At 39.3% G+C, this 25465-nt stretch overlaps 1 protein-coding gene across 1 annotated transcript in view; it reads right to left on the minus strand.

The window, feature by feature from the left end:
• The window catches only part of FGF14 (fibroblast growth factor 14), a 174001-nt gene that overhangs the window by 124651 nt on the left and 23885 nt on the right, over window positions 1-25465 (minus strand). Inside the window, exon 2 of the mRNA XM_047756485.1 lies at window positions 6073-6183. Coding sequence (XP_047612441.1) covers window positions 6073-6183 — 111 coding nt within the window. The remainder of the gene's footprint in view (window positions 1-6072; window positions 6184-25465) is intronic.

Here is a 25465-nt window from a genome sequence, read left to right on the forward strand (position 1 = left end):
AGCCCAGGTAGAGTGTGTTTTTTCTGGTCTTTTAGGCAGAAGATGCGCTCCATCACTGCAGGGTTGGACAGGCCAGACGTTAAAAAGGTAATTCCCAGACTGAATTAGTTGTGCAGAACCAACAGGAAATGCTGGCAGAGCCCAGAAAAGAAGTGCACCTGCCAACGTGCTAAATTTAGAAAGAATGAATCAAACCGACCGGCAGGCAAATTTTTGAGATATAATTTTCTTTATATTAATATTTCATAAAGCCATGAAGGAAAACTAAAATAAAGAGGGAAAAGTGTTCAACAGTACCTGCTTAAAGGATAAAAACTCGTGTTTCTGTATTTTGTTTCTTATGGACAAAAAAGTAGTTTTATGTGTATTTCATATAGAGCAGACGGCAATATTATTGCTGATTTTTTTTTTTTTTATAAAAGTCTTAACATCCTTCAAAATGCATTTCCATGCCAGGGTTACATGCGGCTGTGTAGCAGATGTTTTAGCATATTCTTGGTGGTAACTGCTGGATGATTTTGGAGGTTTTATCAGAGATACATTTATAAGAGAACTGTTCATTATCTGCAGTGAAGTTATCCATTCCCATTCAAGCTCTTAATTCACGACTAATTCTAAGTCATAGGACCAGGTCAGAAAAAGTAATGGCAGTACTAAAATGTCAAAGTCAACGTATGAATAAAATGTCTTAGGTTAGGCTTTCGATGGTATTCTACAAGAGATAAATAATTTGAAAAAAAATGCAGGCAATTTTGGCTTCCATCTATGGGTCTACCTAGTGCATAATTTCAAATGGACTTTATAAATTGTGCTCTATTTCATTCTGAGGCACATGTTTTATCTGAATCGAGTAGGGGAAAATTACACCCTCTCTTCCAATTATTACATGTTACTGATCACACGACCTCAAGATGTCTGTGCTATCCAGATGATGAAAGGAAAATGGCAGGCCATGGCCCTAGATAATTATCCCAACGCGAATACTCAGGGGCTTATGTAGTCAGGTGGATATTAGCTTTCATGATGCAAACTAACATTGGACTGCCTTCTGTTGGACTCTGGGGCTTATGATATCCTTACATAGGAATGAGGCTTATGTTTGCTTATTTCTATTACTTAATATTGAACATTAGCATGGAGTTATTGATAGCCTGAACTATTGGTGTCACGGTAACTCTCAGTATGCCTGCTGCATGGGAGAAAGTCATTGGCCATTTGCACTCTTTTCTAGACTGCTTGAACTGTCCCACCTCCCCTGTCTTTGAAAGGGTGGGCCCCGTAGGATAATCCTTGATCTATGCGCAGAATTTTTTTTTGGGGGGGGGAAATCCATAATTTTATGTCTGTCCATGAAAACCATTCTAACATAACTTATTCAAACTTAGTTATTCTAACCTATATGCACTCCTAATGGTATTTGCAGGTGCCATATATTTGATATAGGCCAAACAGGATAATTCTAGGAAATAAGTGCATTATGAATTCACTAAAACAGTGTAGTGTGGGAAAGAGTAAACTCAGAGAAGATAGTCTAAAATGATGCTACTAAAAAAATACTGTCCCCTTCCCCAGGATTTTGTTTGGGACCTGAATTATAAAATAAGAGTTATTACCTTACAGGACAATAACAGAAAGTGAATCCATATCACCACTGCAATGGAGAACCCCATTCAGAGCTGACCATGATTGATCCATAATGCTAATTTAGCCAAAGAGACCCACGTTAATTGAAACACCATTATATTTTTTCACTTTTTTTTAATTTAACATAATTATAGAACAATGTCACAAAGCCTCGGGGAGTAAGAATAATGAAGATGTTCATGCTACTTTGTTTATTCTGTAGAAAACTCTAGTCTCCATTTAATAGTGAATTTCAACCCTGGCTGTACTTTAAAACTAGCTGTATTCATAAAATAGGATGGCCATGTCCAACCCGAGACCAATGACACTAAGTCAGAGTCTCTGGTAGTAGGTTGAGGGCATTAGGAATTTTTTTAAAAAGCTCCTCGCGTGACCCTAACCTACAGCCAAGGTGAGAACCAACTACCTAATGCCTGTGGGAGAGTGGGCACTGTGGGCAACCAGCAAGTTTTATATACAAGTTGTAAGGTTGGGAGTTTTTCTCTGTACTCAATTCCTCCGCGCCCTCACTCATTGCTTCTTTCAGTTCTTTCTGTCTTTCTTTGCTTTCATTCTTGTCTTTCTGTGCTGGATTCTTGCTGTGCCTTTCTGTCTTTCTTGCTTTCTTGCTGTCTTTCTTCTATTGCTGTCTTCCTCTGCCTAGTCCTCACTGTCCTTCCTTCCCTCCTTCCTTCCTTCCTTTCCTTCCGGCCTTCCTTCCTTCCTTTCCTTCCTCTTCCTTCTCTCTCTCTGTCTCTCTCGTCTCTTTCTTCTTTCTTTCTCTTTCCTCTCTCTTTCTTTCAATGGCTGCACCCCATGGCATATGAAAGTTCCTGGGCCAGGGAATAAATCCTTTAATCAACTGTGTAGACCAGGGGATCAAAACCCATGCCTCCACAGGGACCTGAGCTGATGCAGTTGGATACGTAACCCACTGTGCTCACAGCAGGAACTCCCAGACCCTGGGGATGAGTAAGGTGAGAGGGAGTGTCTGAGGAGGGCTTTAATACTGCAACAGTTACTAACACATGGATATTTCTATAGCGATATTCTCCTTACAGTATCTGATAATGGGAACGATGAGGAGCACAGGAAATCCTCACTGGCATCCCCAAAAGCAAACTGGGGAAGAAAATCACCCCTAATCAAATATCAGAGTCTATGGTAATGCTGACCTTCAGTAAATAGATGGGGAGCTCTAAGAATTTTCAAGGGATATGCTCCCCAAATGAGTGTGATGATGAAGTAACCTGGGAGCTCACTTCCTTTTGTGAAAGATCTTTCCGGGGGCATGTGGGAGCCAAGATAAGCAGGCGTGTTGCTGCAGCATCTCTCTAGAGGGACCTGTTCTCCATCGTCCACCAGTTTCTTGCTCAGGTATTCCTACATCTCAGGTTGTGCATCTCAGGAAGACATCAGTATCAGGTTTGTCTGCCAGCCTTTCTCCTTCTCAACACGTTTAAATTTTTTTGACAAAGGCAGCTTATTAGCAGGGTGGTTCTGACTTCATCTAGTTCTAAAGAGTCTCATATTTAGTAGTGGGGTATGTACGGAGCTCAAATCATGAAGATTTGAAAGTCCAAGTCTCAGTTTTGTCATCCGGGGACTTTTAGGTTATTTCTCTTTATTTTTCCTATCTATGGATGACTAATCCTTGTTCTGTAGTCAGAGAAGAATCTAACAACTGGAATGTGTTTGGGAGTTATTACATCACAGCCTTCCTCAAGCAGAAAGGGCAGTGCTCTAATTAGGACCTGTCTGCCAGCATCTCTGATGCTCACCCCCATTTCTTTTTATTTTTTTTCACTCCCATTTCTAAAGAACACTTTGCAGTGCTAACGATTTCCTCAGGACTTATAAGATGACTGTGATGAACCAGAGAAAAGAAAATACCTTGAAAATTCATCCTAAAACCTGTGTTTTTCAATTAAAATGGTGATAGTACACAAAAGTAGAGTTAATTAGTAAATCCCATTGCTTTCATAAAGCTGCTATAATTCCTGCCAAGTTTGATTAAATTTATAGCTGTTCCATTTTTATAACCTTTTGAGGAGGGGACATTTATTTTAGGCTGTTTTATTCTGTTCTACACTGTTTTTGCAAATATTGAAATGGTAATAAAATGAACCTAACTGGCTTAAAGTGCACATAAAACGTAAGGATGAAAGGAAAGGAACTGCGGACCAGATCTCTGCCGAGGAACCTGTTTCTGCAGTGAGGTCTCTGTGATTTGGTTCTTATTTGCTTGCCCACCGGGGCTCCCACTCCTGCTTCATTCCCAGAACTGTTCCTCATCAGCATTGAAGGGATTAGAGAGGATTTCCTGAGTTACCCAGAGACCCCTGTTCTTCTACTGCAGTCACACAATGAGAGGAAAGAAGCCTCATACATTTAGAGAAAAAAAGGTCCCGTATCTCTTAGTATCCCAGCTTTCCTGTTTCGTGTTTAATGTCATGCAGGTAACCACATGTAGTCACGTGTGTGTGTGTGTGTGTAATGTCTACATCTGCACGCTCACAATCTGGAAAATACTGTGCTGCTTATTCAATTCTGAAGCAATATGCTTTTAAATGACTGTCTATGTAACACTTCTTAACTCGATACTGATCCCATCGTTAAAAATAACCAAATTGTTCGGCATTACAAAAACTAAAGGCGAAGGCAGTTGGAAAAACTCATAAAACATTTGTTTGAAATTATTTTTCCAAGAAGTCCTACTAGCAGCATTTCATATGCTATAGTTTATTTCCTTTCTTGAAAACTTCTGTCATAATGAATGACATCAGCCTGTAGTCTGGCAAAGAAGGTCATAGCTCCTGCATATTGTGATGAGTTATGGGAAACGTGTTCTCATTCTCTACTAGACTCTGGCCAAAGAAAATCAGAGGGCGTTGAAGACATCAGAACTTATGAATCTCTAACATCCATAACCCCCACAGCTGCAAGACACAAGAAAAGAGAACTCCTTTTGTCAAAGAATTTGTAAGGAGTCAAAAGCGGGGAAACGAAAATGAGCAGATGTATATATGCATTAACAGGAACCAGAAGAAACTGACATTTGCAGGTCAGAAATGGTCAAGTGCTGCTGATTTTAAAAGTTCAGCCTAATATCAAAACCACAACAAGTAAACAATGTTTGACTTCAGTCTTATTAAAAAAGTGTCTTCTTTTTTTCCCCTGTGTCTGAATTGCTTTACCCTCTCTTTTTCTAAATCAAAAGAGGAAATAAAGCAAGAGAACCCCCAAGATCAATGAACAAATAAGATAGGGAAAAGTTTAAAGGACAAAAGGATGACATAATAGAAACAAAGAGAGGAAAAGATTAAAAACTGAATAGGAGGAAAACGCAAAGGAAAACATTTTAAGTTGAAAGAAAATTTTTAAAATGAAGCAAGGTGCAAAGTCTAAAACATAAACAGAGGCTGGGAGAATACTGACATTTCACTTAGCAACACCAAAGGCAAAAATTATCTCTATTATCAGCTGCTCCCAGTGTTCAGTAATTCTGAACAGTTGATCACTAAAATTTAAAAACAGGAAGTGTCTGTAATTTGCTTATGTGTATTCAAAACCTCCCTTCTTTCCATGGAATGATGTTCCATGCATGAAGGATAAATGATAAATCAATGAAAAGATTCACATCTACTCGTAATAGTTATCAAATATTTCTAATAAAAATCAGTCTTTGCTTTTCACTAATTCTCCTGAGCAATAAAAAGTGTGTCTACTTTAGAACCGAGGTGCTAAATCAAAGGGAATCAGAGGTCAGTAGGAACAAAAACTGGGGAATGAAAACACAGATATCTGAATAAGAGGGAGAGCAGAATAAAAATACAAAGGAAAGTTGTATACAAAGAACTAGTAAAATAAAGACAGACATTAAAACCATGAAAGGTGGGTGGCTTTCTAATTAAAAAAAAAAGCACAGACCAAATTTTATAAAACAGTTAAATAATTCTTTCATGTCCTCGCTATAAAGATATTAATTTTTCTTGTTGAACACAAAGAATTTGAAAAATAACTTTCTTATTATTTGAAAAAAAAAAACTAATCCGGGTAGCGCTTGAATTTCCATAGTTATCATTAAGAAGCTATGGGCCTAAAAAAGATAAAATTTGCAAAGTAAACATGCAATCAACTTTCATTTGAATGGACTGCTTACTTGACCTTCATGACCATGAGATTAAAGTAACCATAAGATATGCGTATGAGAATTGTGTGAAAAAGATTAACTTATAATTCTCTTAAAATGACAGGTTCCTTTTGCAGCTCTATGAACATTTCCATCCACGTGGTCCAAGTGAAACTGTCAAAGGCATTCTAGTGCGAAACATTTGTGAAAATGAACAAACATATCCCGATATCTGCAAATGTATTTCTAAAAGTCATTTAAGCAGCAGCATATCTTCTACCAATTGTGTGAACTGGTGGCCTGAGGTTGTCACTTACTAGAATTAGTGCTGTCATCCTTGGTTCCATCGAGAGCTCCATCGGGGTGCATTTGCAAGTAGTAGCCTTGCCTGCAATATAACCTGGTCACTATACCCTTGAGCTGAGGATCTGAAAGGCAAACATAGTGATCATAAGCCTCACAATGTGTCACAGTCACATTTCTTTTTTCTTTTCTGTTTCTTTTCTCTCTTTTTCAAAGGTAAGAGGGTATTTTAAAGAGGTAGTACCCGTTTTTATTTTTCCCAGAGTCCTTCATATTTATCAAACGTGGACGATACTAATCACAGAAGGTGAAGAAAACACAGCCATAAATTGCATTCATCAGCTGGAGATAACAGGTAATTTTATGAAACTAACATGTGTGTATTTAAATGATTAGTTTAACTAATAAATTATTTCATCTATTAGTTTATTTATTAGCTAAGACCTAAATGAACTAGTTTAACAGTTAAGTATTACTCAGGATGGCAGGACAAGTGTTTTGCAAACTTGTGACTAAAAAAACCTTATTAAAGGCTTTTTAATGGAGTGTTCTTTTTGCTTAATTTGACAGGTAAACCCAACATGTGAAAAAATCTGTATTAAAAAAAAAAGTCAGAGTTCCCGCTGTGGCACAGTGGGTTAAGAATCCGTCTGCAGCAGCTGGGGTCGCTGCAGAGGTGTAGGTTCGAATCCTGGCCTGGTGCATTGGGTTAAAAGATCCAGCATTGCCACGGCTTTGGCATAGGTCCCAGCTCTGGTTCGATTCCATCCCTGGCCTGGGAACTTCCATATGCGATGGGTGCGGCCATGAAAAAAAAAAAGTCGTACTAACATTGGTGCGCATTCTTAGAAAAAGCCCCGATATAAAGAATGTGTCTTTGACGTCTAAAGGGTCACCCTAACTTGCATGGAAGCACCTGCGTACTTGCACGTGATCCACAGGAAAATGGGAACAGCAACATGAGAACTCAGAGTGGGAACAATAACAAGCCTCAGCTCTCTGGCCATAATTTGGACAAATTAGATGAAAGAAACAGACAATCCGACTGATTTATAGAACTAAAAAGGATAGTACAATTATACTGTACGGATTTTGATTCTTGGCCAAAAGTGGCTGGAGGTCAAGGACGGTGGAAGTTTATCAAAACCTGGGGAAATTATATAGTAACAGACTTTTCATTAGATGAATCATCGAAAAGACAGCCACTCTAGTGATCCAGTGCTGCACAAAGAGCCATCTGAAAATACATATTTGCATGTGGCTTTTCGAAGGCTACCCTCGTCTCATGACTAGATTGATGGGGAACATCAGAATCCTCCCCATGGCAACTGGCGTCTCTCCATAACCCCCGGATGGGACATGCAAACAGGAGGATGTTACAGAAGGATGAAACCGAGCATCCTGTAATCGACAGAAAAATTATGGACTTGCAAACAGGTGAACACGCACACAAACCCCACGCAAAAACCAACAAGAAAGCTATTCAAAGCAGAATATCCTTAGCCTTTTGTTGAGTCTTCAAGAAATTAAAAAGAATGACAGCATCTCTTTCTATGTACATCTGATATATCTGATAATTTGAAAAATGACCTCATGGCATATAGATGTTCCATAAAGATACTATGATATGGGAGAAACATCTGGAAAACAATGCATAAACACCACAGGATCAGAACACTCATGTGATCAAGCATGTTAGAATATGGGAGTTTTGGAAAAGAAGGATTTTCAAAAGAAACATCTAAGGAATTATTAGGATTGTGTTGCGGATGCTCCATATTCTTTAGTGTATCACTTAAAGAATCACATACGTCTAAGATGTGCCTTGGTGGGGAAGAATTACTTTTATGCCTTACTGTGCTCATCACTCAATAAGACTTGACTAGGCTGTGGACCCTTTAAGTACTGAGGACTCTTCCTGGTTTTACTGCATCATATTTACATTTGTCATTGAAAATAAATAGCACAAAAAGAGAAGGGACCAAAAGTAAAAAGGGAGGGGTAGGGGTGGGGGATTCTTAGTTGCCAGGAAAACATAAGAGCATTTTATGGGTTGACAATTTTTACTATAAAAACTATATGTTCTGGATCACTTATTTTAGTAATCCTATATTTTCGCTATGGCATCTTCTGGACTTGAATTAAGTAGGTCAGACAAGGCAGGCAGAGGACACAGAACCCCCCCAAGTCCCTTCACACTTATAGGGTGATCCTTTCTCTTGTGTTTTTTCTAAGTAACAAAAAGTCAAGAGAGAACAAGCATTGGAGAGGATGTGGAAAAAAAAGAGAGCCTCTGGGCATTGCTGGTAGAAATATAAAACTGGTGCAGTTACTGTGGAAAACAGGAAGGGGGTTCCTCCAAAAATTAAAGATAGAAATATTGCCCATTTGATCCAGCAATCTCCCTTATGCGCATGTTTGCAAAGGAAATTAAATCAGGATCTCGAAAAGGTACCTGCAATCCCCTGTTCACTGAAGCATTATTCACAGTAGCCAAAGCATGGAAACAACCAGAGTGTCCATCAATAGATGAATAGATTTTAAAAATATGTGGTGTATACACACAATGGAATAATATTATTTGGCCTTAAAAAAGAAGGAAGCCCTGCCATTTGTGACAATAGGAGTGAAGCTGGAAGACATTAGGCTAAGGGTTTAATATCTCATCACACCTCATGTCTGATAAGAAATTCTAAGTAAAACATGAAATTCTATTTTTGAGTTCTTATTTAATTTCAAGAGAAGAAAACCAAATGAATTTCTATCTTTCTAGTTGCACATTATTTGGGTTTTTTTTTTTTTTTTTTTTAGAAATCATAGTAACATTCACTGCATGTTTCTCAGGTACCAGGATTAACTCACGGAATTTGCACCAAAGCTCACTTATAGGAAGTCCATTTCGAGTAAGAGAAAGTGGAGACACAGAGCAATGAAGTAACTTGACAAAGAGCATACGACTAACAAGTGCAAAAGTAGGGTTGGCATGACCCTTCCCGCTTAACTACTATATGGTTATAAATTATGTGGCCTAGAAAATCGCACAATCGAACCCAACCATCTTAAAAACCAACATCAAATGCAAATGGATCGGTTTTTTAAACTAGGTTTTCAAAGATGTATCGATAGCTCTGTCTAAACTCCGATCCCACATACTTGGAGTTGAATCTACGATGTAAAGCAACGACATAAAGTTAGAAATGATCACATTACTTGAAATTTTCTTCTGAGATCCATCCCACTTTGCCAGTGGCCACATCTCCGATAAGTTTCTATCCAATGAAACCCTCATTAAAAGTATACACCTAACAGTATATAGGTCTAAACTTCCTACCATATCATTTTCACTTCAGTTCCCCCATCCCCACCAACTCCACCCAAAAATCAATCCTGACTGCTTGTGTTAACCCTATCAGTCCCCTAAGAGCGACACCATGCTCGCCTTTTTTCTTCCATCTAAAACGAGCTCACTAATGTGTACAGATGCTGTCTTCACTATCTCCCTCACTCTTTTCTCTTTTTCAACTTCCTCTGCCGCCAGCAGTTCCGCCCCTCGTGACCTCTCCTAGGTGGTCTTCCCACCTGCAGTGTGCCTGTTCAGACCCATCCGATCAGAAAATATGCAGCATCCCTCCAACACCGGCCGAACTACTCTAACCCTGCAGCAGTGCAGCCCATCTCATCTGCCTGACCTTGGTTCTACCATCCCCACGCCATCCTGAGCATGTAACCCAACCTGGGCCATTCTGCACTGCCTGCAAATATCCCATAACCTTCCACACTTATCTCGTTCCCTTAACCTTTCCTGTCTCAAATACTCCCACTTGCCTCGAGATGCCCCTTGCACACCTGTGCACACACTTCCCCGTGCACACATCTTTGCCTTGTTAACTCCTCTTTCTCCTTCCCAAGTTTGGCTCCATCAGCACTCCCTCTGGGGCACTTTCCTTTCACCTTAGACAAGGTCCGATTCCTCCTCTGCGCTCTTGTATGGCAGCATTCTTAACAGGTGCCGCATGTTTTAAACATCAAAATGATTTCATTTTGAAATATTTTAACACATTGAAAGATAAGAAAGCAACACAGCTTTTACATCCATGTACCCACCACTGAGATTAAACAGACCTTAACATTTGCTCTAAAAGTCATAGCTTTAATTCCACATTTATTTGTGACTTATACGACTGATGTCTGTCTTCAAGCTGAACTATGAGTTTTGTGAGGATAAGTGAAATGTGTGCTGTTGCTCACCATGGCACCACCCGGGTCCAGATAAACGAGAGCTGTGCAATACATATTTCTTGAGTGAATACTGACAAACGTGTAATTTTTCCAGTAATTTCATACTCCAGGTAAGAGTGAAAACTGGAAAAACACGAAAACCAAGATGGCAATCACAGTAAAGCCTTAAAAATGTGCACACCTTTCAACCACCTAATTGTACTTTCTGGACTTCTAACTCAAAAATCAATCCTCTGTGTTATAAAGTTTTGTGTAACAACATATGTGCATGTAACATGAGAGTGACTATGTAAAAAAATATTACCTGTAGGAAAAACAAGAGACAATACACCAAAATGTTAAATATAACTGTATTTTGATGGTTATGGAAACATCCCTTTTTCAATATTTTTATTATTATCAAAATGTCCTATCATTGACATGCTAATTTTATAATGCAAATGCAGACATTGTCATAAACTTATTAGTGCTTTTGAGAGAGAGTGAGTAAAAATAGCATGTAATACACACTTGCAAATAATATTGCATGCATATATGCAAATAAACTAAATGCCAATTACAGTTGTAGATTAATTGGTTGCTTACAATTTTCAAGAATCCCACTGAATATTTTCTGTTTGTGCATCATCACGTGTCCATAAAACCTTTACTGTGATCCTTATTTATATAATTGGCCATCGTGCAATGTGGCCTCTTACAGCTTATAGTCAGTCTTTCAAATAATTAAAACAAAATAAAAAACATAACCTTTCCCTCCAAGCCTAAAGCATCAAACCAAATAATCACAGCAGAAAGGAAACAAAACAACAGTCTTCCTGAGAAACAACCACGTGAGTGGTGTGCCATCAGACAAAGGGATGACTAACCTAGATCCACTATGAACAGAGGGAAGTAAACCTTCTTTTTCTCACTCTATGTCAAGTGCAAGTTGCGACTTCAGTCTCATATGTGCTGGACAGATCACGTCCATGTATTCCTTCATGACTTTGTGTGATAAAAGTTGATGAAAACAAGGACCCAGGAAAATCTCTCACGACTGCTGGAGCGGAAAGAACCCAGACTGTGCAGCTATTTAAAGTAAGAGCATCCAAAGTGGGGGCCTCTCCCCACAGGGGGATTGCAAGACAGTGCCCCCCAGTGTTAGAACCTCCTACCTTTCATTATCTCCTAAAACAAGAAAGAACTTAGGCTTTGCTAACATTTAACACAAATTGACATCACTGTCCTCAGAGTCATGTATCGTATCACATTAGGTCCTGGAGCGACTGGGGCAGGTGGGGAGCCCATAATGCTGAGGGCCTGACACAGAGACCATGGGTCTAGTACATATTCCCACTGAATGCTTTTCGGTATCTTGAGGTTTATGCATGCCTGGTTAAGTGAGCGTATGAGTGATATTATCTAGCTTAACTGAAGTTAGGATGACTTGGGGAAAAGAATCCCAGAGATGTGTGGACTAAAGGTGATTAAAAAGAATAAACAAGAAAAGGCTAATATTAAGAAAACAGCAAAGACGGAGTGCCCTTGTGGTGTACTGGGTTAAGGAGCTGGTATTGTCACTGCAGTGGCTTGGGTTGCTGCTGTGGAGCCAGTTTGATTTCTGGCCCAGGAACTTCGACAGGCCTTGGTCATGGCCAAGAAAGAAAGAAGGAAAGAAAGGAAGGAAGAAAGAAATTAAGAAAGAGAGAAAGAAAGAGAGAAAGGAAAGGAGGAAGAAAGAAAGAAAACAGCATAGATTACATATCTTCTCTGTAGATTATGTGGTTAAAAATAAGCATGCAAATAAGTAACAAAATGATCTATTCGGATTTCGGTCAATAGACATTTTTAAATGTTTAGAAGACAATATGAAATACACCAACTATGAGAGAAATGGAACTTCACCCTAAATGAATAGTAAGCCTTGAGATATAAAAGAGTGAAAATGTTAATTCTGTGAAACAGATTTATACTCATGTGCACGTTCATTAAACTATTGGGATAAGCAGGTTTGGTGACAAAGTGCTACGAGAACAAAGATTTTGTTTTCACTATTAATATATCCCAAACTCCTACAACTTGAATTCTCAATTAATAACTGAAGGGTAAATAAATATCTGAAGTCCTGCACCAATATTTTGGCTAGCCACATAAAAAATATAAAGTACTTTTCAACTCCTAACATTGCTAGAGTTCATTCTCTTCTGAAATACGTAGGCATTCAGAGTATCTACTCCGCCTAAGAAAATATAAAAACTGAGCCTATCTTTTCCTTTTGTCTTTTATATTTACTGTACCTGCACATTCTAACTCAAAATGTTCTGAGGATACTCCTTGTGTGAAACTCCAGATTAACTACACCCTCTGATATTAATTAAAATAGAAATAATGAAAGCACATATATCAGGGAAAAAAAGCTGTTTCATAATATATCAGCCCCAGCACTTAAAACTGAAAGAAATGCAAATCAGTCCAACTGCTTTCAGGTGCTTGGGAAAAAAATACTCAACATTTTTAATTAAAACAATCATTTTCTCAAAAATGGATTCATTTAAATAAATCGCTGTCACAAATTATTATCACAAAATGTGCAGAATGACAAAAGAGAAATCAGGATATCTCTTAGAATGATGTATACATTTAAAATCATTATTTAAACTGAAAAATGTAAATATGGCATGGATTTTTATATGGAAAATATATAAATGTATATACACACATCCTATGTATATTTACCCACAAATCTCACTACTAATTATCAGTGTAGGTTCTTAAATGTCACTCTTCTATTAGTTACGGAAAATCATGGCTTTTTATAACAGAGTAAAAAGCAACTTTTGGAATATACATTTTTGTGGTAGATCTAATTAGATTTTGGCACTCCTAGTAGCAGAAAATAGTATTGTGACTAATTTACTCAAAGACATAAATTATCATATAATCCCATCATAAAAATAAACCATGCCCAGGAATTCTTCCAAAGGGTTGGGGAAAAAAAGGGTGGGACAAGGGCACTAAGGAAAATGATAAATAAAACTGAAGCTGTGAAAATCGGCTATATCTGGTATTTCCTGAGACTTAACATTCAATTTCATTAGCATTCAATTTCCTCCTGGAACTGCCCCTAGGCCACCTCAAGAGCCTCACCCCACTTCGTTTCAGCCATTTCAGAGTTGTTGCTCAACCCACCACCCCAACTGAACGCATTCTCATATCTGTTGTATTTTAACTGCTAATTCTACAGCCTCTCCACTTTTACCTACCAGAATCTTTCGCCTGTAGGTATTAGGGATATAATCTTGCACAAAAATACAGCTCTTACTCTCAAAGAGCTTACTGTTCATTGAGGGAAGAGGAGGAGAACTTCTAATATGGTTTTATATCAATTAATCATGTGTTAAATTATTGGGTTTTACATGTCTGCCTGCCCTGAAAATGCATTATAAATCCTTTGATACATTACATCATATATTATTCAAAATTGCCTGTCACCATGCTTACAGAACAGCTGCTCAACAAATATTTATCAAACTGAATCCATTTTGTTTTTTAAAAAAATCTCTATATAAGCTCTAAATCGAATTCAAGGCAAAATGCATTTTTTGATATCTTATTTAAGAATTAGAGGAGCAGAGTATCCTTGAGATAAAGATAAATGTGGGTTTTGAAATGGAAAACACTACAAATTTTATAACTTTCATTCTCCAAAAATGATTTCAACCAAAAATTTCCCTCTGGATAAAATATATTAAAAAAACAATAGTGGGTAAAGCCTCTTCTTGGGGAAATGTTTGAGAAAATTATTAAAAGGAAGGCAGGCAGTGAAGATCCTACTTAATATTAGACCCTAAGCTCTGAGGAGCAGCCAGACGTTGGACAGACCTAGAGCTAGGTATCTCAAGGTTCCTGGTGCAGCATGAAACTTCACTAGTTTTTCAAATATTCAGGGTCTACAGCTCTAGAAGGAAGCAAACCTTTGAAGCTCAGTTAGAAAAGCACCCCATTCCAATACTATACAAAATCTTAGCAACACAGTTGCAGTAACTACATTTTACTAAACATGTTAAATTACTAGAATATTCCATGTTTGCTCAGCCAGTCTCTAAATATTTAATAACAACGTTCTTTCTATTTCTTTATTAAAGGATTATTTTTAATTAAGAAAATCAGTGTGGCAAGAACTGCTGCAGACGTCCTTTGGAATGACTGATTCTGAAAGCAAATCTTACCATCTTGAAACACTCACAAGTTCTATGTTTAACTTAGGATACCTGCCATCATACACACACACACACACACACACACACACACACACACACCCCAGAAGCACAGAGTGAAGAAAGTTTTTACTTTGCCACACGTGTGGCCAAAATCACATCTCGTACCTTTAACAGACAATCATTCCATTTCCTGCGGCTCAACACAAAAGCCACTTTCTACTTATTATAATACAAAATGCAGTTGCATATTATAAATATTAATCCTGCTTCTCACTCTACTCTTCATAATGTTTGAGGCTAATCAAATGCAACTGGATGGCTTAAGGAACAAAGGCCCAAGAGTATTATTAACATTTGCTAATATTTTGTAGTCAAACACCAAAACCAGCAGGTTTCAATGCTGGAGATAGGACTGAAAAAAGTGTGAATGCTATATGAACCATACACCACAATCTGAGAAAGCTTCATAATTAGCGGACTTTCTTTTTTTGTTTGTTTGTTTTTTTGTTTTTTTTTGGCCTTTTCTAGGGCCGCTCCCGCAGCATATGGAGGTTCCCAGGCTAGGAGCCTAAGTGGAGCTGTAGCCCCCGACCTACGCCAGAGCCACAGCAATGCGGGATCTGAGCCGCTTCTGCAACCTACACCACAGCTCATGGCAACGCCGGATCGTTAACCCACTGAGCAAGGGCAGGGATCAAACCTGCAACCTCATGGTTCCTAGTCGGATTCGTTAACCACTGCGCCACGACGGGAACTCCCAGACATTCTTTTGAAGACTAAATGACTTCTACTTCTGACCAAGATAGAGTAACAAGGTCCAGAGACAGTCTCTCACAAGAAACAAAAGAAAACTGATAAACCAAGTTTTGCGAGATACTGGACATGAAGAAATAAAGGGCAGAGGTCTCTGGGAGATGGGAAATAAAGAAGGTGAGCTCTACCGTTGCCTGGCTTTGGAGCCCTGGTGATACTCCAGGACATGGTGAAGGAAGGGGAGTCCAGCAGAGGCTCTAAATTGAGATGGAGCTGAGTCCAGGGAGATGAAGGCAGACAGCTCACAGAGCACTGGAGCGGAGAGAGCTGCTAGATAGAACTTCCAAGATCTGCCGAGGGTCTCCTCAAGAACCCAGAGGAGCGCTAAGGAACAACTGCCTGCAAGTAAACACTCAAGGCTGGGACAATCATCTGAGAAGGAGAGAGGAAACAGAGCCTCAAACACACACAGGGCTGGGAACCGTGCCCATTCTTGCTCGTCAGGCTGGAAAAATTCTTAACTCCTGAGACACTGAGCGGAGTATAAATAAGGGTCTTGCCTCAGTAGGGGGAGGAATGCTTAGTGTGAGCAATGCTTCAGTCTCACCTAACAAGTTCTGAAAGCAAGAGCATACTGTTTCCAAGTAACCTAACTGCATCCCCGAATGAGCTCAAGGACATTTATAGGAATACAAAAATATCCAGCATTCAAGGAGGTGAAAGTAAAACTATTTGGAGTCCAATGAGAAATTTAACAGGCAAGCAAAGAAGAAGGGAGATACAACCCCTAACGAGGGGAAGAATCAATAAATCAAAACTGACCTAGAACTGCCCCAGGTGTTAGAATATCAGACAGGGATTGGGCAAACAGCCATTACAACCTTATAAATTCCATACACTCAAAAGTTAAGTGTATGGACAAAAGTTAAGACATAGACATTATAAAAACAGTCCACAACAAACTTCTGTAAGTGGAGACTACAATTTATGAAATGAAAAAAAAAAAAAAGACATCAATTGAGATTAATGGTAGATTAGATTACTTGCAGAAAAAGAGTGGTGAACTTTTTTCTGTCACTGATGCAATGACAGAAATGATTCCAGATGAAATCCACAGAGAAAAGAGAATTAAAAAAAAAAAATTGCCAGAGCCTCAGTGGGCTATGGAATAACTTTAAACAGCTGGATGCGTCTAATTGGAGACCCCAGGAGAGGGTATCTAGAGGGCAAGAAAGAAAAAATAATTGAAGAAATGATGGCGGGCACATTTCCAAATTGGTGAAAACAATAAAATCAAAGATCCGAACAGCTTAACAAATAACAAAGACAGGAAACATGAAGGAAAGGACACCAGGAAACATCATATTGAAGATACTTAAAACCAGTGATAAAGAGAGAGTCTCACCACCCCCACCCCCAAGATCTGTGACTGTTTAGAGAATGGTGAAGGGGCAGGGAGGAGCAGGAGTTCAGGAATACAAAGGGCAAAAGGAAATTTCTGGGGTGACAGACATATTTCTAATCTCGAGTATGATGATAGCTTCACAGGTTAAAAATTGTGAAATTGTACACTTTAAATAGAGATAGTTATTTTATGACTCTATTACTTTAGTAGGGCTATTAAAATTAAACTAAAAGGATAGGAAACAATATACCATGCTAGCAATAATCAAACAACATTAATAAAGGACAAAATAGACTTCAGGGCAAAGAATCTTACAACATATAAGGCGAGATCTTTTCATACCTAACTTAAATAAATTTAAATTTAATTAATTACATTAATTTCATAAATACGTTAGCTTACTAAGAATATATAATGACCCTGGATACTTCTGCGGTTATGACAGAGCTTCAAATACATGAAGCAAAAACAAGTGGCACCTGAGGGAGAAATAGAAAAAATTTAAATTACGGTCAGACGTTTACACTCTACCCTCAAAATTATATACCACAAAATAGAGAATCTGCTTTTTGAAAAAGAGGGAAAAAATAGAAAAAAAAAATCTAAGGCTTAGAGTATTGTATGTTAAATTTAACAGACTCAGTTAAATCACTAGAAAGTATGATTCACTTCTCCTTTCAGAAACTAAAAATGGGATTCCCTAAATTTAAGGAATCTGAAAAACAACTACTATTTGACTCACAGAAGAATGTGTTTACGGCCAGTCAAATCCATAGCAGGCCATATTAACTTCTCTCCAGCTAAAATTACATTACTAGAAGCTGGGGATTAGCATAACAAAAATTATAATATGAAAGAATCAAGGGCATCTGTTGAAATTAAAGTCCAATATTGTTGAATAAAATTTAGCAACAAAAGCCTTTCTATGAAAGTTACATTGTAATCAGGATGCATCATTTTGCAGTAACCATGAAAATAAGAATTACAGCAGATGTGTAGTTTTATTAGCTTTCCTTAGCAAAGGTGCAAAGCAAGCAGTAAACTGAGAACTTTGCATTAAAAAAATGGTGTTTTCCATTCTTTAGCATGCATTTCCTTTAGAGCCAGGAAGAATTTCCCTAAATGTATTATGCCAAGAAATTAATCAGGACAGTAGGAAAAAAAATTTTTTTTTAATAACTACAGGTAACAAGGACTGATCAATACCTTTTCCAGAGTTGAGGTTCATTCTTTTGAAAGCCCACTTGGCCTGTTCACATCTAGAACTTCAGGGAGCCCTCCCCACAATGGCTAGAGTTGGCTGGTATGAAGAGTTGAAAATGGTACTGGTAACTACTCTTAAGTTTACTTCCATTGAAGGAAGATGCAAATATCTGAGGTCTGCTTCCTTCTAGCCATTGATCCCAGACTTTTGCCTCCCAGATGTTTCTATGAGAAGATGAGAGTCATAAAAACTCTTTGTTGACAATGTGACCCCTCCCAGACACTCCAGAGCAGCAGGGTAAGACGCAGGAAGGGAAGGGGTTCAGAGACACTTATTCATTCGTGTCAACACTGTCACCTTCAACCAGGGAGGGAAAATATTTAAGCCTGTGGTTATAAAAATAAGCACCTCCCCTCCACACACCCTTCTGGAAACGAATGTGGAAGTTCTATGAAGCACGATGTAGAATTTGGTCTTGAATTTAGAGTTCAGTTGTGACCTGATATATGCATATTGACAACTCAAACCTTCTGCATATTTTGTCACAAGAAAGGATGTCTTTCCACGATTTTTATTGTCTCAAAATGGATGGCAGTTCATAACTTTTTTTTCAAAGAATCCTTAACAGCACATCAACCACTAAAATTCGAGAATACAGCTATAAGAATATATCATTTCACATTGGAAAATAAGAGGAGAAATCCTTCGTATGTTCTGTTTAAAAGTATTTTCAAAAGCTGAGATATTTAACTTGCTCATTTAACAGGCATTTCTTGAACATCTACTCTGGCCCAGACTCTTTGCTAGGAGCTGAGAGGAATCTACAGCCCAAACGAATTACTGTCAATTAATCCTAGCATCAGTAAGCCTGCATATGATTCCAGTCCTGAAATAAGGAGGCTGGGCTGCAGGAACAGAAAGATAATATGTAACACCAACTATAACAACAGTAAGGATAACAGCTGTCATTTCCTGAGCATGTACTTTGGGCCGGGAGCACTCTAAGTGCTTCATCTACAGTAACTCATTTAATCTTACAGCGATTTTTAGAGAGGTGGTATTATTAGCCTCACTTCACCCATGAGGAAACTGAGGCACTCCTTCCTGCCCCTACTAGGAAGGTATGTGGCCCACTCTTCACCCGTCCCAACCAACGAGCAAGTGGATCCGAAGACCCCGTCCTCCCCCAACCAGCCAGCAGGGCATCAGCTGTACGACAAGACCTCTCCTTGCACGCCTTTGTCTCTGGGCTATAAACAGACATGACCATGCGCCCAGGGTCTGCTCTCCCTGATTATCAGGAAGTCGGCCTGCTGTGTCCATGGTTTCTTGCCTCGATAAACTTGTCTTTTCTACACCTTGCTTTGAATCCAGAAAATTCTTTTTCCACCTGTATGCAGAGACCACTACGCTTTCCTCTCTCTGTGGTCTGGGGGTTCGGTTGGGAGTAACCAGGAAGTGAGGAAGAGTGAGCACTTGGGCAAGGGCTGGGAGGAGGAAAGGAAGCTATCTCTTACTAAGCTGTTAGAGAAAAGCAGACAAAGCATGCTCATTAAGCCAGGGGTAGAAAGAGGACATCGCTAGCAGTTGAAGGACTGAGAATGCTTCACACCTTATAAAGCAAATGTCAGGTATGGAGCTGTAGACAAGCCAGACACATTCTTCTTCTTCTTTTTTGGGGGGACGGGGGTCTTTTTATCGCCACACCCACGGCACATGGAGGTTCCCAGGCTAGGGGTTGAATTGGAGCTACAGCTGCCAGCTTACACCACAGCCACAGCAACGTGGGGTCCAAGCCATGTCTGTGACCTCCACCACAGCTCACAGCAACCTTAACCCACTGAATGATGCCAGGGATCGAACCCGCGTCCACATGGATAATAGTTGTATCTGCGAAGCCAAGATGGGAACTCCCCCGGACATATTCTTTTATTGAAGTACAGTTGATTTACAGCATTGTGACTGTGTCAGGTGTACAATAAGGTGATTCAGTGATAGATAGATGATAGATAGATAAACAGGTAGACAGATACATATATCTATATATTTTTTTCAGATTATTTTCCATTATAAGGTTATTACAAAATATCGAATATAGTTCCCTGTGCTGTACAGCTGGTCCTTTTTTTTTTTTTTTTTTTAATCAGGCCAGGCGTATTCTAAAGGGAGCTCAATCTACTCAAGTCTGGGAGAAAATTTGCACTGGATTATATATTCAATTTTCTTTTTTTTGTATTTCCATTTTCTTTAAATCCCACTTTAACTCTTTCACACGTATAGTTACAGAGTCATGGTGTGCTAATTTAATAAGCCATCTTGCCGTCTGGATGTGTTTTTGGGGTGCAGAGTGGGAGAAGAGAAGTGGGGGAGCTGGTTGAGAATCAGTGCCTCCTTCCGCCCTCCCCCACCTCACCCGAATGCACACTGAAGGCTAAATTGGATTTGTGGTTTGCAGTTTTGGCATCAGATCCATACTTCTAATTTCTAAAAAAAGAAAAAGAGACGCGCTGGGAAAGGCACTCCTCAGAGAGCAGACATCGGCACAGCCCCACTTATTCCTGGTCCCCATGGGTTCTGTTCTTTCACACCCACCTTCCTGCTCGCTTCAGGGCAGAAAACTCCTCTTCACCCCAAAGCCGTCCTGATCTGTAGCTGATCTGCTGGAACCAAGCACGGCCCTGCGGGGCTCCTGCGCACAAAAGCCTCTCCGTGTCCCCCATTTCTTGTTTTTAGGAAATGAGCCTCATTCAGCCTCCACGACCTTCCCTGAGATCCAAGGGGCAGGTTCAGATGGCTGCTGACCAGGGAAGGGAGGGGAGGCAAAGACTAGGGAGGAACAGTCAAGAAACAATAGTGCAGCCTTGGGGCAGGGTCCTGGTTCTCCCTCCAGGGATAGACATAAAGATGTAGAAATCTTATCAGCTAAAAGAAAAGATTATATTCCTCATGCTCCTTTGGAAGTGAATAGCTGAAAACTCAATAGCTGGGAGGCCTTTCCTTGTGTTTCTCCTTCACTGGATCAGGCACCCTGAACACAGTCAACTGTAAATTCAAGATTACCAGCATCTGATGTTTCTCCGGAACCTTCCCGGTTTGTTCTAATCTCTGATCAATATGCCCTTCTGGCAAGTATTGTCATTCTAGGAAAGGTCAAGAGGCCGTAACCCAGAAGGCCACCGAGTCCCGACTTCGCTTCAAGGACTAAGATTCCCTGAAAGAAAGAAGAAGGCATGCAGGTTTTCCCCCACCCTGATTATTATCAGAAATCCTGTTTTTCCTCCTTTTAGACTCTAAAACTCCCAACAATTCTTCTCCAAGCCAGGGCACAGTCTTTAAGGCATTGGCCCGTTGTGGCCTCCATTGCTTGGCAAAGCAATAAAAGCTATTTTTTTTTCTCCTTCACCCCAAACTTGGTCTCTGCTTTTCTATTCAGCACCAGTGGACAGAGGCCCCCCCAAAAAAACAAAAAAAATCACATGTACCCTGGAGGTATAACAGAGAGGCAGAGTGGCCTGAAGGCACAGAGGACAAGATCTGGAAGATCTGCAGTCACACCTCAGTGAGCCTGATTTCAGATGACAAACACTAGCACAAACAAAACCTATGCCTTACAATACTAGCCCCAGAAACACCACTTAAGTATGGGCATGCCCATGCGTGTCCTGTGCTTTTTCTTTTATAATATAATTTCATACTGAACAGAAATTCCAACATTTGCTGACCAACTTTTTTTTGGGGGGGTCTTTCTAGGGCCCAACCCATGGCATAATACAGCACAGCCATAACAACGGGGATCCGAGCTGTGTCTGCCACCTACACCACAGCTCACAGCAAAGCCGGATCCTGAACCCACTGAGCATGGATACTGGTGGGGTTAGTTACTGCTGAGCCACAGTGGGAAGGAACTTCCTTTTACCAATTTTGTTAAAATCCTGGTTCAGCCCTTCAGCACACAGCTATGGAACTAAATTAAAAACTCTTCATTTAATTCCAACTCTGTGCAAAAGACAGGGTTAAGATCCAAGTCTACTAGAAAGTTTAAGATGTTTTTATCCCTAAAGAATTTACAGTTTTATGTGGACTTCAAGGAAGACTGGACAGAAAACAGATCGACAATAATAAAAGACTTAATATTCGTGTATTTATTTTTAACCATTTTTATATTGAAGTAGAGTCAATTTACAATGTTGTGTTAGTTTCAGATGTATAGCAAAATGATTCAGGATATATACCTATAGAGGGGAGGGATTCTTTTCCAGATACTTTTCCCATTATAGTTATTACAAAACATTGAATATAGTTCCCTGTGCTATACAGTAGGTCCCTGTCGGTTATCTACTTTATATATAGTAGGGTATATATGTTAATCCCAACTCCAAGTTTGATGGCGGAGTAGTAGTATTCCATTGCATAGATACACAACACACCTTCTTTGCCCCTTCATCTGTCAAAGAACATTTTGGCGAATTCCATGTCTTGGCCATTGCGCATAGCGCTGCAATGAACACTGGGGTGCATGTATATTTTCGAATGCGATCAGGCGCGTTCAGAGTGGTATGGCCTGGCTGTAGACTCACGTATCTTTTCAAATTACAGTTTTCTATACATTTCCACTCCTGGGATACTTGCCCAGGAGTGGAATTGCAGGATCATGTGGCGACTCTATTTTTAGTTTAGTTTTTTATGGAACATCCCTACTCCATAGTGGTCGTACCAATTTACATTCCCATTAGAATTTAATTTAATTTAATATAAATGCTACCGGCCAAAGAAAATAGCATCGTTGATAACTGGTGAAACGTGTGATGGAGACATGGAGACATCCATCCTGAGAGCTGTCCTTCTAATGCACGTGGTGGGTGGAAGGCTTCTGAGAGAAAGTGAGGTGCGAGTCAAGTCAGGGATGGCCAGGGTATGAGGCATGGGCTTTTCAGGTCTGAGGAATGTCATTATGGGAGAAATCGTTTCTGAAGACATTTTGAGCAAGCGTTTGGGTTTCAAGGGTATGGGGATAAAGGCTGATGGCAGTCTGCAGGCAGCTCCAGGCATCCATGAAATGCAAAGTGAGCAGGTGGTATGATAAATAGTGGAGAGACAGAAGAAATGTTTTATCTGTGGGTTTTTTTTTTTTTTTTTTGTAATTGAAAAGTGATCTAACATGATAGTTTAGAAAATGCTGTCAACTATAAACTATTATTCTTACTCACAATGAAAGCTGGGTAAAATAAATTTAAAAAATTTGTAGTTCCCACTGTAACACAACAAGATCAGCAGCATCTTGGGAGCACTGGGATGCAGGTTTAATCCCCAGCCCAGCACAGTGGGTTAAGGATCTGGTGTTGCAGCAGCTGTGGCTTAGGCCATGTCTGTGGCTTGGGTCTGATCTGTGTTCTGGGAACACCATATGCCTTGGAGGCCAAAACAAACAAACAAACAATTAACCTGAGAAATGTTTTTGATTGTGTTTTGAAATTTCCAAATCCAAAATTCTAAGCTTTGCTGTAGAGAATGTTAACATGTTAGGTGTGTGTGTGTGTGTGTGTGTGTGTAATGAAATTTAAAGGCTTGTCATGGTCTAGTAATGGAAGGCTTTTTAAATGCTGTGACTTTAGGTCATTCAAGGTCACTCCTATTGACATTTCCACAGGGGATTAATTCAAATAATATTTTAAGCAAGCTTACTCATTTGCTTTCAGAAGGGAGAAAATTAACAAGATCATTAACATAGAAAAAGCCTTAAATAATTATCAATATTTTTCTGAATGTGTCCATACAAATTAAATATATTAGTATCTCCCTGGTCAACTCAATAGCAGACAACCGTTAAAAGGCCATGTCTTTTTTAGATTACTTTTGGATGAAAAACGGCAATAAAAAAAAGTCTTAAAAGATATATTTCTACTTACATACAATAGGTGGAAAAATTCAAGGGGAGTATCAAAAAATAAAATTTGGAGTTCCCTAGTGGTCTAGCGGTTAAGGATTTGGCATTGTCACTGCTGTAGCTTGGGTTTGATCCAGAAATTTCCTCATGCCAAGGGCACGGCAAAAAAAAAAAAAAAAAAAAATTTAACTATCACGTTTATTGATTTAGTGTAGAAACATATGGGAAAAAAAAAAATCTGAGCTGCAATTTCCTCCTCCCCAAATAATCATTGTCTTTTTTTTCATGTTTTTTCATGTATCAACACCTTTGAAGAAATGAATTTGATATAAATGTTGTGTTTCAATATCAGAACTGTCATGTGTTTTCCAGAGTTTGAAGTTTAAAGGAACTGTAGCATTATCTTATGCCCCCACATTAAATCGTGGATACAGAAATAAAGAAAAAAGACACAACTGACCATGTTTACACAACCACACTTGAGGAAGTCCATCCATTTCCATGTTAGGAAAGAAACCACTGATCAAAAAGACAATGTGAAGATGATGCCTCACCAGTTGAAAGACGAGGAGCATAGAGCTTCCCTGTATCCTCATCTGTTGTGGAAACAAATGCATGCTATTTCAATCTTTAGCTTAACCTGTGTGATACACCCCCAAAAACTTGAATTTGACAATGTACAACATTTTTCCACTCCTGCCGCATGAACTAGAGATGGAGCTGATTCTAAATGCTAAAATATTTTGGGATCTGAACATGCCTCTGCCTTGTGGTGCTGTTTTGGCTACATATACACGTATTTCTGAGACACATCTCTCTCCCAACTATTGCCTCTTCTTCCACCTGCCAAAATACCGCTCTGCATCCAGGCCTTGTCTAGATACCTCCCTGTTTTTGAAACGGTCTCTTACTCTTCTTGTGGAGAAACAGTCTGTTTCTCTGATTTGAATAATTTACTAACTCATTTGCGCTGAGTGTTAAAGCTAAATTTATTTACACAATACAAAGCAAAACAAAACAAAACCAAAACATAGCTTCTCTCTACTGAAAAAATGTTATAGTTAAGTTCACAAATCTTGACTTATGCCAAGGTTCCCCCCAAGGTCTGGAGTACCGAAGGGCAGATTTCAGAGGCTTTCTGTTTTGGGGCATTCTTGTGCGATGGCTTGTTTCTATTGTTTCCAGTCCATATTTGTGGAATACCAGTAAGTGCCATTAAGTCCCATTTGCAAAAAACATTTCCTGACTCACCTAAGAAAACACTGATCTTGTGAAATGAACTAATGCAAACTTGTCAGGACTCCTGTATGAAATATTTACATCTGTTTCACTCTGCCGGTGCCAGGGAGAGCCATTGGGCGACTACCGTTCATTTACGTCTCTATTAAAATGAGATCTGTAGTCCGTAAGGTCGTCCCCAAAAGGCAAAACTTTAAAGTTGGAACTAAAAAAAAATGAACCTTCAAATCTCACATAGGACAGCATAAAACTTATAACTCTACAAGTTGTAACCACAGCACTCTTCTCCCACAAGCCTATAAGCCAGAACAAAAAGCTTCCCAGTCAGAGAAGAGTTTAGTCCTCTGCATGATCAGGGACACAGACCCAATCAACGGAGACCACTCCTAACTGGTGAGCTGCCTCAGGGCCTAGGCTTTCAGAGCCCCTTTCCCCACCTGTAAGAAGACACGTGGAGTAATGTCTAACCATCAAGGTAAGACCA

Source organism: Phacochoerus africanus, chromosome 13 (genome assembly GCF_016906955.1).
Source record: "Phacochoerus africanus isolate WHEZ1 chromosome 13, ROS_Pafr_v1, whole genome shotgun sequence".
NCBI classification, from domain to species: Eukaryota; Metazoa; Chordata; class Mammalia; order Artiodactyla; family Suidae; genus Phacochoerus; species Phacochoerus africanus.